Consider the following 13,014-nt stretch of genomic DNA (forward strand, 5'->3'; position numbering starts at 1 on the left):
AGCCTATGATTGCTTGCCTATTGGACTTACAGGTAGAGATTAGGAGGCTTTTGTTTTTGAAATATATATATTCAATATATTATCAAAATAGGCTGCCTTTTACATTACACCCCATCAAATGTGGTATGCTATTCTTGCTACATCAGTGGGGCAGAGTATGAGATGTTGCACGGCTGCATTTGTAAAATTTTAGAATTCACTCCAGGAATTCTAAAATTTTAAATAGGGTGATACGGTTAGAGTTATTTTTTTATTTTTATTTTTTTGGTGTCACACCCGGCGATGCTCAGGGGTTACTCCTGGCTCTGCAATTAGGAATCACTTCCGGTGGTGCTCAGGGGACCATATGGGATGCTGGGAATCGAACCCAGGTTGGCCGCATGCAAGGCAAACGCCCTATCCACTGTGCTATCACTCCAGCCCCAGAGTTAAATTTTTAACTGGATGGTGACTTTGGAGTGTGGGGGCATCTCTGCAGTGTGTTACTCTCTTCCGAGATGTATTTGTGAGTCTCTGGATCATGGCCGTTAATGAGCTTATATGGTGCCAGAGGTAGTTCTTGGGTGTCACCGCCAGGCTCAGGGAAACACAGGGAGATTTGCTTCCCGGTCACCCATTCCCGACTCAGTGAGAGCCTGGAGATTTCAGTCACAAAACTCACATTTCTGAATTTTTCAGCTGATTCGTTCTCATGAATGAGGCTCGTCTGAGCCTTTGGAGATGGGCTGTGAGCATGTAGGCATGGCAGTGTTTGTGTTCTGGAGGTTTTTGGCTTCCGGGGCTCAGATGCGACAGGCGGAAGGACTCACCCGCCCCCTTCCTCTGTGCACTGAATGAGACAGCCTGACGTGGGGTGTGACGGCATCTCTGTCACGTGCTGCTCCCCTTTTTGGTTTCTTTATCCAGTCATTTATTCTTGCACACATGGATTGTTTCTAAAGTTTGACTATTGTGGCTAGTGCTACAATGAACATAGGAGTCTTCTGAACAGAGATGAGATTTTTCTTTTTCTCCTTTTGGTTTTGGCCTATTCCTGGTTCTGCTCTCAGGGATATCTCTTGGTGGTTCTTGGGGGACCATGGGATGCTAGAGATCCAACCTGGCCAGCAGCCATGTGCAAGAGAAGTGCCCTACGTGCTGTACTGTTGCTCTGGTTCTTAGATTAGGAGTTTTTTATTGTACATTAGAAACTGATTTCAGGGCCTAGAAACTGATTTTGGGGCTGGAGTGATATAGTAGCAGATAAGGTGCTTGCCTTGCATGCAGCCGACCTTGGGTCAATCTCCGGCATCCCATATGGTCCCCCAAGCACTGCCAGGAGTAATTCCTGAGTGCAGAGCCAGGAGTAACCCCTGAGCCTCAGGGGGTGTGACCCCCAAAACAAACAAACAAACAAAAAACAAAGAGAAATTAATTTCAAACACCAGGCGGGTTCTGACCTTAATAAAACACAAATGGTTGGTGGGGGCCTAGGGGTGGAGTGAGGGGTGGGAGGGATGGACGGCTGGTCACGCCTTAAATATGCATGCTTGTTGCAGGTGTACTTTTCCTCATGCTCGCGCTGCCTGTCTTCCCTTTCCTGCTCCTGTTCATGGGCCAGCAGAAGGATCCCAGTCTTCTGAATTTCCCTCCTCCACTGCCGGCTCTGACTGATTTATGGGAGACCAGAGTGTTTGGGATCTACCTTCTCTGGTTTTTCCTCCAGGCTCTGTTCTACATACTGCCGATAGGGAAGGTAAGTTTCTTTTCAGTAGGGCATAGTGTGGTGAGATTTTTTTGTTTTTCTTCCTCTTTCTCCTATCTACATGTAAAAAATTTCACTATTGTTTTAAGGTCAAAATTTATCTTCAATTATAACTACCAAGCTTTCTTAGTTTTTTAAGACCATACTCTTGTATCTTGAAATATTTGCTGGCTTATGAAGCAGAAGTTTGAAATCTAATTGAGGGTTCTTGTGTAACTTCCCAGACAAATCAAGTTGAAAAGAGTATAAGCTGTTTTGCACAAAAGCCCAACTAACGAGAGATGTTAAGGAAGAAAAATTTCCCTTACTATATGTCATTTGAGGTTGAGAATTTAAAATTATCTGTCAGTACTAAACTTTACTTAGAGGTATTTAAAGGAACAAGAGATTGCCTAAGTATTCATTTAATGACCTTTTTATTTGGACTTTGCAAGTTTACGGACTGTTGGTAAAAGTACAGATTCAATTTATTAGCTAATGCTGTGATAGGAGGGTCGAGCTATCGACTCAAATACTTACGAATCTCACTGTAACATGATTACTTTAGCAGGATTTTTGTGATAATCAGGCATTTTTACAGGGAAATGCTACAGTAAAAATAAAAGTCTAAGTTAGCATAATTATTAGACTGCTTTAAATTTGATGATATTCATTAAGGAAAGCAAATTTAATGGTTAGAAATTTTATGGGCTGGAGTGATAGCACAGAGGGTAGGGTGCTTGACTTGCAAGCGGCAGACCCATGTTCGATTCCTCCCCTTTCTCGGAGGGCCTGGCAAGCTACCCATGGCGTATTTGATATGCCAAAAACAGTAACAACAGGTCTCACAGTGGAGACGTTACTGGTGCCCGCTCGAGCAAATCAATAAGCAACGGGATGACAGTGACAGAAATTCTATAGTCATAGAGTAAAACCCACATAATCTTTGTTACATACCTTTACTAGATGAGGGTCATTTAAAATTAGTGTGTGGGGTTTTGCTAACCAATCATGTGATCTCAAAGAGGTATTACATTTCTCATGTACCAGAGCAGATTGGTAAGTGGGTGAGTCCAGTGAAAGAGGTCTCACACATGTCAGACATTTACATTATTTTTTGAGTAGTGAAAAGTTACAGGACATTTTTGAAATTAGATATTGATTAGGTATAGAAGTTTCTTGAAAGCAGTTTGTCTTGTGGCATGTGGGAGGGTAGTGGCTGTTGCAGTGGTCTTAGCATATTGAGAAGTTACTACTAGATTTATATTTAAGATAAATTCTGAAGGTGGAATTGCATCATTGGAGGGCATGCATGCCATTATGATATTTTGAAAATTACTATTGGTTAAACTTTTTTGTTATCAGATGATTTCCCCTGGGCATGTTGAAATTTAAGTCATATTTGAAGACATGTATGATAGTATAAGTATTAGACTTTAAAGCTTTTTTTTTTTCTTTAAAGGTTGCAGAAGGAATACCTCTATGTGATGGAAGAAGACTCAAATATAGATTAAATGGTGATTTTTTTTTTTTAAGACTAATTGAAATAGTTTAGGTTTTTCAGTTTTTGTTGTTGCTTTGCTTTGTTTTGGGACCACACCTGTTGAGATGCTCAGGGGTTACTCCTGGCTCTGCACTCAGGAGTTACGTCTGGAGGTGCACTGAGGACCATGTTGGATGCTGGGGATTGAATGCGGGCTGGCTGAGTGCACGGCAAATGCCTTAGCTGCTGTACTATTGCTCTGGCCCCTGGTTTTTGAATTTTGTACTTGTAAATCTATTTGAAACTGATAATAGCTCAGTAATAGCAAATAAAGTCGTCCTCTGTGTGAAGGACAGGTAGTGTTTGTATATTTAGATTCAGCCAACCTTTGTATGCAATAAAATAGCCTCTCATCTCTGTTACTCAATTTTATTTTCTTGGTAGCATTTTTTACCAACTGGAATAATGTCTGTGTGTTGCCAGCCAGTCATTGCTGTGGTCTCAGTCAGAAAGGCTCTATGTACCGGAGTGACCCGCACTCCTGTGCTCAGCTGCTTGCCCGGTCCCCACTCAGTATCACCACTGGCCACCGCACTGTCTCTTGCATATGTCTTGGATCTGTCCTTAGTGCTTTCACATGGAATATTTCCCCTCTAAATGTCTGATCCTAGGGTCCCTTCTCCCCTGCTTTACCTCTCTCCCCAAGTCTGTTCTGACGTCACCATTGGCTTGGCCATTGGTGTCTGTCTGCCTACAGAATTTAGCTTCATGGCTGGAACTTGGTTCTGTGATTATTAGTGCCCTTGATTCCAGGAAACTGGCAGGTAGGAGGTGTCATTAATAGGAGAGCTCTGATTTGGGATCTCACTGAGCCCCTCGATATGGGTAACCCCAGTGCGGCGGCGTGCATGTTAAAAGGGTTAGTTCTTAGCCTGGTGAAGATTTTGATAATTCGCAATTAACCTGACTTTAAAAAATTTACTTACAGTTTAGTTATTGTTAAATGATCTTTTGTTTTATTACATTATATATTTTAATTTTCAACTTTTGTTTTATTAGTTGTTTCTTATTTTCTTACTTTTTTAGTTTTGGGGTCACACCTGGCTATGCTCAGGGGTTACTCCTGGCCTGAACTCAGGAATTACTCTTGGCGGTGCTCAGGGGGGCATAGGAGATGCTGGGGATTGAATCTGGGTTAGCCACATGCAAGGAAAGCACCCTTGCCGCTGTCCTATTTCTCTGGCCCCCTCTAATTTATTTTTTGAGACACACTTAGTGCTGGATCCTTTGAAAAACAATTTCTTGAGAGATAGAAAGTACAGAATAAGGCATTTAAGTGCATCAGCAACCGCTGGTTTGTTCCCCAGTACCACGTATGGTCCCTTTTAGCACTGCCAGGAGTGACTCCTGAGCACAGAGCCAGTTGTGATCCCTGGGCACCGCCCGGTTTGGCCCACCTCACCCCACACTAAAGGAAAGAAGGAACAAAACCAGTTTCCTCATCTGGTTAGTTACTCAGGTTTTAGTATTATGACATTTCTCTTTGTGGGATTTGGCCAATATAATCTCAGGAGATTGCTAAAACATTTTGAACAATTATTTTTAATCCATAGAAGCTAAAGAGCAAGAAGAAGCTGCTTTATATTTTTTCTTTAATATTTGTAATAACTGGAGGGCTGCCCAAGAGTTGTTCAGGAAATCCTGGGATCCTTCCCATTGATTCTCAGCCTGTTGAGCTCGTGGTCCCAGATCTGGGGATTACCTGGAATGCTCCAGCCCTCCAGGGCTGTACCCAGTGATGTCCAGGGCTGTACCCAGTGATGTCTAGGGGACCATGCGGCACAGGGATCCATATAAACGAGGTAGGCTTAAAAGAGCTAAAAAAAACCAACAAACCACCAAACTTCTGAGGCTTCTCTCTGGAGTAAGTCTTATAAATGGGGGGGGGGGGGGAAGTGGATTTAAATAGTACGTTGCCTTCTATGCTGCTGACCTGGGTTCGATCCCTAGCACCCCATATGATCCCCTGAGTCTGTCAGGAGTGATCACTGAGAGTAGAGCCAGGAGTAAGCGTTGAGCATCACCAGGTGTGGCACCAAAGCCAAACCCAAACAACCAAAACAAATAAGAGATGACCATTTTACTTAAGGAAAAATTTTTGTTTTGGGGCCAGGAGTTAAAGCGCTTGCTTGCCTTGCATGCGTCCTATCCTGGTTTGATCCGCAGAAAGGAATGTTTTAGCCCCAGACACAAAAACCAAGAGCTCTTAGGATAAAGTCTAAAAAAAAGGGAAAAAGCAAAATTTTGATTTTAGAATTCTTAATATAACTGACTGCTTTTCCATGTTTGTCTGATTTTCCAGATCTATTTGGACTGAGAACACAACTCTCGCAGGCACTCAGCTTCTAAAAGCAAAACTGCCAAAAGAAAAAGATAGGGCCGGAGAGATTGTACAGGGAGAAAGGCGTTTGCCCTGCACGCCGCTGACCTGGTTCGATCTCTGGTATATATAGCACATGGTTTTCTGCACATAGCCAGGACTCACTCCTGAACACAGAGCCAGGCATAGCCTCTGAGCACCCCAGGGTGTGCCTCTCCTGCCTCCCATCCTCCCATGCTCCCCCCCAATAAAAAAAAAAAAACAAATACAGTCCACTGTGTTGGTTAGCTAATCTAGCTTGGAGCAGGAGCGCCTTTTTGGAGAGTTAATACTCTCCCATTTGGGAGGCTGGAGAGATAGACCTAGGGTAGGTCTCTTGTCTCCGTGTGGCTGACCCAGGTTTGATCCTCGACGACTCTTACAGTCCCCCGAACTCTACAAGGAGTGATCCCTGAGCACAGAGCCAAGAGGAAGTCCTGAGCGCTGCAGTGTCACTTGCCTTTGGGCCAGAGGGTTTGGATCGTATGAGTTTTGAGATTCAGCGTTTTTTAGAGTAAATTTCTATGCATTTCTTTTCATCTTTCTCTCCATTGAAAGCAGATCATGACTGCTAACAATGAAAAATAATAACATAAACATACTAGAATATTTGAAAAGTTGTGAGCTATCTCGGCCCCCCACATATATGTATATATTTGATTTACAGATGAAATTAAGACTTTAAAAAAAAAGGCATGACATTATTTTGGGTTTTGGGCCATACCCAGCAGTGCTCAGGGCTTCCTCCTGACTCCGAGCTCAGAGATCACTCCTGCAGGGGCTCAGGGTACCCAGTGGGGTGCTGGGGATCGAACCTGGGTTGGTCGCCTACAGGGCAGGTGCCCTGCTCCTGCTTCTGCTGCAGGACGTTATATTGTAGTCTTGTGATTCTCATGTCAGCGCCAGGTTAACATTATTTTTTTTTGTTCTTTTTCCCCAAGGATTCTACGCTTTTCTCCTGACGGCTGCCGCGGTTGGTGCCTCCCTCTTTGGGGGCATCAAGTTTGATTATGTGTACGATCATTTCCAGCAGTTTGCACTGGCAGCCACGGCCTTTTCTGTGGTCTTGAGTTTTTATCTCTACATTCGGGCCCTGAAGGCACCGAGGGACAAACTTTCGCTTAACAGCTCTGGTGAGCCTTGGAGAGCTTCTGTCCACGACCCCACAGCCTCTCGCAATTGCTGTCTAGACTGGCAAAGACGGCTTTGTTTCTAGATTCAGTTTCTGAAAGATGAAGAAGAGAAGCAAGCAGAAATAAAAAGACGAAAAAAATTTTAAGAAGGCATCGAGGGGCTGGAGAGATAGTATGGCGGACAGGGCTGACCTGGGTTCAAGCCTGGCACTGCATATGGTTCTCTGAGCACCTCCAGCAGTGACCCCTGAGTCCGAGCCAGGAGTAAACACAGCCGGGTATGGCCCCAAAAAACAATAACCAAAAATGTGCATGGAAAGAGGCTTGAGAGATAATAGAGTAGTAAAAGCACTTGCCCTGCTTGCAGCATAACTTGGTTTCATCCCTGGCACTGCAGCACCTCCAAGCCCTTCCTTATCCTGATTGCTGGCCCAGAGATCACCAGGAACATTAGTGACCCCCCCACCAAAAAAAAAAAAATGGAATTAAAGGAAGAAGATAGCACTGTAGTACTGTTGTCCCGTTGTTCATCGATTTGCTTGAGCGGGCACCAGTAAGGTCTCCAATGTGAGACTTGTTACTGTTTTTGGCATATCCAATACGGCATGGGGAGCTTGCCAGGCTCTGCTGTTGGGCGGGATACTCTCGGTAGCTTGCCGGGCTCTCCGAGAGGGAAGGGAGAAGATACTAATTTGATTTTTCCTTCCTCATGCTTTTCTGATTTTTCCTTTTATGTTAACTTGATGATAAGTAAGCATTTCAAGAATTTTCCTTAAAGTATCATTAATTAAAGCTAATTAAGATGTATAGTCATATTGCAGTACATGGCTACTACTATTATTAGTACTACACCTCCCTCCCCCAGGGAAAACATGCTTTAGCCCTTTGAGTTGTCTCCTTGGCCCGGCACTTATCTTTTGACCGAGTAGTGAACATTCTTTAAATGTACACACAAACACACACATGCACACACACACAAATGCAAACAAGGTTGCAGATTAATTGATTCTAACCTAAAGTATTTAAATATTAAAACAAACCAACTTAAGGTGCATATTCAAAAAAAAATTGAGGTTATCTTCCAAAACCTCTAGTTCTGTAAAACCCAGTGACTTGGCCCCAGGACTGGCACCCCATGGAGCCGGCCCACAGCCGTGTCTTAGTTCTTACTCGGTGTCCTCGCTCCCAGCCCACCCCCTTCCCTCAGGGATTCTTTGTCAGTCTCCTAAAGGCAGTTGCATAGTGAGCCCTGGATCTTAGGCAATAGTGATGTTTTATTAGGAAAAAAAAAGGGGGGGGTGTGGGGGCCACACCCACAGTGCTCAGGGCTTCCTCCTGGCCCTGAGCGCAGGCATCACTCCGGATAGACTGTGGGGACCAGATGCGATGCTGGAGATTGAGCCTGGGTTTGGTGCGTGCAGGGCAGGTACTTTATGATCTCTGTAATCCCGCAGTACAGTTTTAAAGCCCCCAAATTAAGTTTAGAGTCCTGCTTGGTTAAACTCTTTTTCTTTCTCAGGAAATGCTATTTACGATTTCTTCATTGGCCGGGAATTAAATCCTCGGATTGGCTCCTTTGATCTCAAATACTTTTGTGAATTACGCCCTGGATTGATCGGATGGGTATGTCTTCTTTTCATTTAAAACTTCAGCTTAGTAGTACAAATTAGTCTCACAGAGACAGAAATATACGGAATTTTAAGTAAGCTGGGGGAGGTTTTTAAGAATAATGATAGCTTACCCTAAATCTTTGTACTTAAAACATTTCCTTACTGTAAACAGATTCCAAAGGTTTAAGGAAACCTCTGAAAATTTGAGTTCATTTTGATTACATCTGTTTGTGTTTTTGTAAGGAAAATTATAGTGTAGACCAGTGTTTCCCAAAGTGGGTGATTTCACCACGCTCCGCCTGCTGGGTGGGGGTTGCTGCTGGAGCAGTGGTGGGCTAGGAACCTCGGGGGGCCTTTGGGGGCAGTGGGGGTGCTTTCTGCTTTCCAGCTAGGAAGCAGAGTAAACTTCTGGAAAGTCCAAATCAGTTTGGCTACACTGTAGATGAATTCTTCTAGGGAAAAAACCAAACCAAACCAAACTTTCCTTCTTACTAAAAAGGTGGGAGGTCTGGCCTGAGTTTAGGGAAGTGGGAGGGTCACCAAAATAGACCCTCTGAGAGCCCAAATTCTCCTCTCACAGTTCTGATTTTGCATAACCAGAGTGACTAAGCAGGGACAACAGATCAGCATGGTTTCAGGGTTGCTGAGTGAAATGCTTAGACCTTTTTCCCTTCCCTAGTTTTCCCACCCAGGGCCTTTTTCTGTTTCTGTTGACCCACGGTGCATTAGCCATTGCTTTGCCTTGCCGCCTGTGGGCCCCAGTAGTTCTTTCCTTTCCTCTTGCCTTTCTGGTCTTGATGCTTTACAGATCACTGCTCAGTTCTACTGTGAGAGGGCCCCTCAGTTCGGGTTAGGCCCGTGGTTCCTCAGAACTGGGGGTATGTGGGGCATTTTGGCCACGCATGCTCCAGAAATGCCATGTTGTTCTCATGCATCTTGCAGGGGTTCACTCTGCAGATGGGTCCCATCGCTGACAGGTACCGTCTGTGGCTTTCTCAGCTGGAGGACACCGTCTCTCTGGGGAGACACTGAGACATGTTTACTCCTTTGATTTCAGGTGGTAATTAACTTGGTGTTGCTAATGGCTGAGATGAAGGTACATAATCGAGAGACTCCATCGGTAGCGATGATTCTGGTGAATAGTTTCCAGCTCCTTTACGTGGTGGATGCTCTCTGGAATGAGGTAATTAGTTTTAAAAGTCCAGTCCTGTAGCTGAAGCGATAGTACCATGGCTTGGGCTTTTTCCTTGCATGAGGCTGACCTGGGTTTGATCCTTGGCATTCCACATGGTCCCCCAGCACCACCAGGAGTGATCCCTGAGTGTGGAAACAGATAAGCCCTGAGCACTGCCCAGGGGAGAAAAACAAAATAACCCGAAGGAAACCTCCCCCAAACGTGAACTGCCTGTGAGCCCTTCTAGCCTGTTCGGAGGCCCCAGGAGTGTCCACCTGCTCGTGCTGTCATGCCTCTTCCTTAGGCGAGGGTGCACGGCCCCTGCCCAGGGTCCAGGAGGTGGTCGCTGCATCTGCTTGCTTATTTACTCCTTGATTACTTTTATCCTGTTTTGGTCCAGAAAATTCGGAGCCAAGTACGTGATAATGGGCATTCTTGACTTGAGTGTGGGGCTGAAAGGCCCCCAAGAGTTCATGGCATCCATTTTTCTGTTCTGGTGGTACTTGGGGCCCTCGGACTCAGTGCATGGGCTGATAGGATGCCTGGGATTGAAGCTGGGGGCTTCTGCACGCAGAATATGTGTGCCAGCCTGTCTGCTTTCTGCCTTGTCAAAAAAAAAAAAGCACCACTTGGGAGGTATTAATACTAGAACATTGATTTGGGGGGCTTGGGTGTGTGTGGGGGCATGGCCTCTGGCAGTTCTCTGAGACCACAGGTGGTGCGGGAGATTGACCTGAGTTCTGCCGCATGCACAGCAAGTGCCTTGCACCCCCGTGCTCTCTCTCTGGCCCATGGAGCATTGATTCTTCAACAGGTATACATTCGCCAGGTGTTCTGTGTCTGGTCCATTCGGAAGTTGGAGGCAGCTGAGGGATACTGTCAGGCTGGGCCTTCTGAGGTTGGTTTTGTTACTTTGAGGTGCTCAGTGTAGCCTGTGGTGCTGGGGATCAAACCAGGGCACCTCCCTCTGTGCACTGCAGGTACTCAGTCCTGGGTGCTCTCTCCAGCCCCCATTCTGAGTTCTGACCTTCAGTGTGGTCTCTTCATCCAGTCTGGCCTGCAGGACCCTGGCCACAGAGAGTTGATCTGGCAGTTGACTTCAGTCAGCCAAACCTGTAAGAGAAGGCCGCTCATTGAGGGTTGATTCACTCTGGAGGCTCACTGCGTTACTCAGCATTACTGTACAGCGTGGAATAGTTCACATCCATATGTGAAAAGCCAGATCGCAGTCCGGTGGTACTGATAGTCTTCAGACCCTCAGAGGTGTCCTTGTGCACCCTTTACTTTGTGCCAGCCGTGCTAGGGGCTGGGAGGCAAGGCCAAAGAGGGCCCCGAACATCTTGGCTCTAGACCACCAACCGGTAGCTTTAAGAAGCTATAGCACAGTGGGTGGGGTGTTTACCTTGCACATGGCTGACCCGGATTCGATTCCCAGCATCCCATATGGTCCCCTGAGCACCGTCAGGAGTGACCCCTGTGCATTGCCAGGTGTGACCCAAAAAGCAAAAAAAAAAAAGAAGCTCTTAAAAGGGCTGAGGAGTGGTGAAAGGAGGTAGTCCAGAGAAGGCTTCAGCTGAATTTGGAAAAGGCAAAGTGGTGAAAATATCTCGGAGATGTGTTAGTTTAGGATCATCTGGTGGCCAGAGATGAAGCCCCCAGCACGGCTCAGTGTGATGTCAGAGTCTAGGGAGTCACATCCCAGCACCACTCCCCTCCCATGTTTATTTTCAATTTTTACACACACACACACACACACACACACACACACACACACACACACACACACACACACACATTATTGAATCGCCGTGAGATAGTTACAAAGCTTTCATGTTCGAGTTTCAGTCATATAATGATAGAAGACCCATCCCTCCACCAGTGCACATTTTCTATCACCAATGTCCCCAGTACCCCTCCCCCCCCACCTCACCCCTTCCTAGGCTTCTATGTTTGACAGTTTCCCTCTTATTCTGTCTACTTTTGGGCATTATGGTTTACAATGCAGATACGGAGAGGCCATCATGTTTATCTACTTTCAGCACACATCTCCCATCCCGAGCGCTCCTTCCAACTGTCCCTGACTTAGCAATCCCTTCTATACTCTATAGTTTGTGATGCAGAGATGCGGCTGTGGCTTCACAGCGCAATGCATGCACTCTGCCGCCGAGCCCCGTCCCTAGTCCCATCCTCCCTGCAGTGCTCAGGGTTTACTCCTGGTTCTGTGCTCAGCGATCACACCATGTGCCAGGTGCTCAGCGGTCATCCTGGTGGTGCTCAGGGATTCTATGCCAGGCCAGGGCTTTGGACTGGAGTTGGCCTGAGACAAGTGCCACAACCCCTATGTTCTCCCTCTGACCCTCCCCTCCTCTGCTTTTTTAAAAGCATAATTTCTTTCAACCGTCTTCATCTAGGAGGCAGTTCTGACCACCATGGACATCACCCACGATGGCTTTGGATTCATGCTGGCTTTCGGAGATTTAGTGTGGGTTCCGTTCATCTACAGCTTCCAGGCCTTTTATTTAGTCAGTCATCCTCACGAAGTGTCGTGGCCGGTGGCCTCACTCATTATCGCTCTGAAACGTGAGTCTGAACTTCATTTTCTCTGTCCTTAATGTTCATTTCCTGCTGAGCCCGTCACATGTGACCTGCCCTTTGATGATTAGAGTTACCATTTGCCTGACGTCTTTTGTGGTGGATGAGTAATAAAGAAAGTCTCACAGCTAAGCAGAGGGATGCTGTCTTCTTAGGCTCTCTCAAGTGTTTAGAACTCAAGTGTTGAGTCTAAACAAATAAGTTCACACAGTTTTTTTTTTGTTTGTTTTTTTTAACTTTTTATTAAATCACCATGTGGAAAGTTACAAAGTTCTCAGGTTTATGTCTCAGTTATACAATATTCAAACACCCATCCCTTCACCAGTGCCCATAGTCCACCACCAAAAACCCCAGTATACCCCCCGCCCCCACCCCCTACCCCCTACTGTATAACTAATGAATTTCACTTCATTTGCTCTTTACCTTGATTACATTCCATATTTCAACACAAAACTCACTATAGTTGTTGGAGTTTCCACCCAAGAGAGACAGACCTACTACCAAGGAAGCATTTGATAATTAGTTTTCCATTGCTGGGAATGAAGAGATATGGAGCCCCACTGCTACAAGTACATAACTGTTCTTCTTTTTTTTTTTTCTTTTTCCTTTTCCCTTTTTTTTTTTTTTTTTCACCCTCATCCCCCATCCCACGCCTCATAGTACGGTGTATGCCATGCCGCAACGGCCGGCGTGGGGCTTTTGCTTAGTTCAGAGTCCAGAGAGGTGGCTGTTACATTAATAACCTTCAATATTTCAACAAAAACTTACTGTTATTATTTGGAGTCCCCCCCCCCCCAAGTCAGACCTGTTCAAAAGGAACCGTTTCACATAGCTGACAATTATAGATGTTAAAGTCACTCGGACGCTGCCGCGTCCGCGC

General features: G+C 45.6%; 1 protein-coding gene across 1 annotated transcript in view; it reads left to right on the forward strand.

The window, feature by feature from the left end:
- LBR (lamin B receptor) overlaps positions 1-13,014 on the forward strand; it is a 31,874-nt gene that overhangs the window by 13,462 nt on the left and 5,398 nt on the right. Inside the window, exons 6-11 of the mRNA XM_055147433.1 lie at positions 1,539-1,735; positions 3,186-3,240; positions 6,567-6,758; positions 8,278-8,381; positions 9,426-9,551; positions 11,954-12,122. Of these exons, the coding sequence (XP_055003408.1) occupies positions 1,539-1,735; positions 3,186-3,240; positions 6,567-6,758; positions 8,278-8,381; positions 9,426-9,551; positions 11,954-12,122 (843 nt within the window). The remainder of the gene's footprint in view (positions 1-1,538; positions 1,736-3,185; positions 3,241-6,566; positions 6,759-8,277; positions 8,382-9,425; positions 9,552-11,953; positions 12,123-13,014) is intronic.

The sequence above is a fragment of the Sorex araneus genome, chromosome 9 (assembly GCF_027595985.1).
Source record: "Sorex araneus isolate mSorAra2 chromosome 9, mSorAra2.pri, whole genome shotgun sequence".
Classification (NCBI taxonomy): Eukaryota; Metazoa; Chordata; class Mammalia; order Eulipotyphla; family Soricidae; genus Sorex; species Sorex araneus.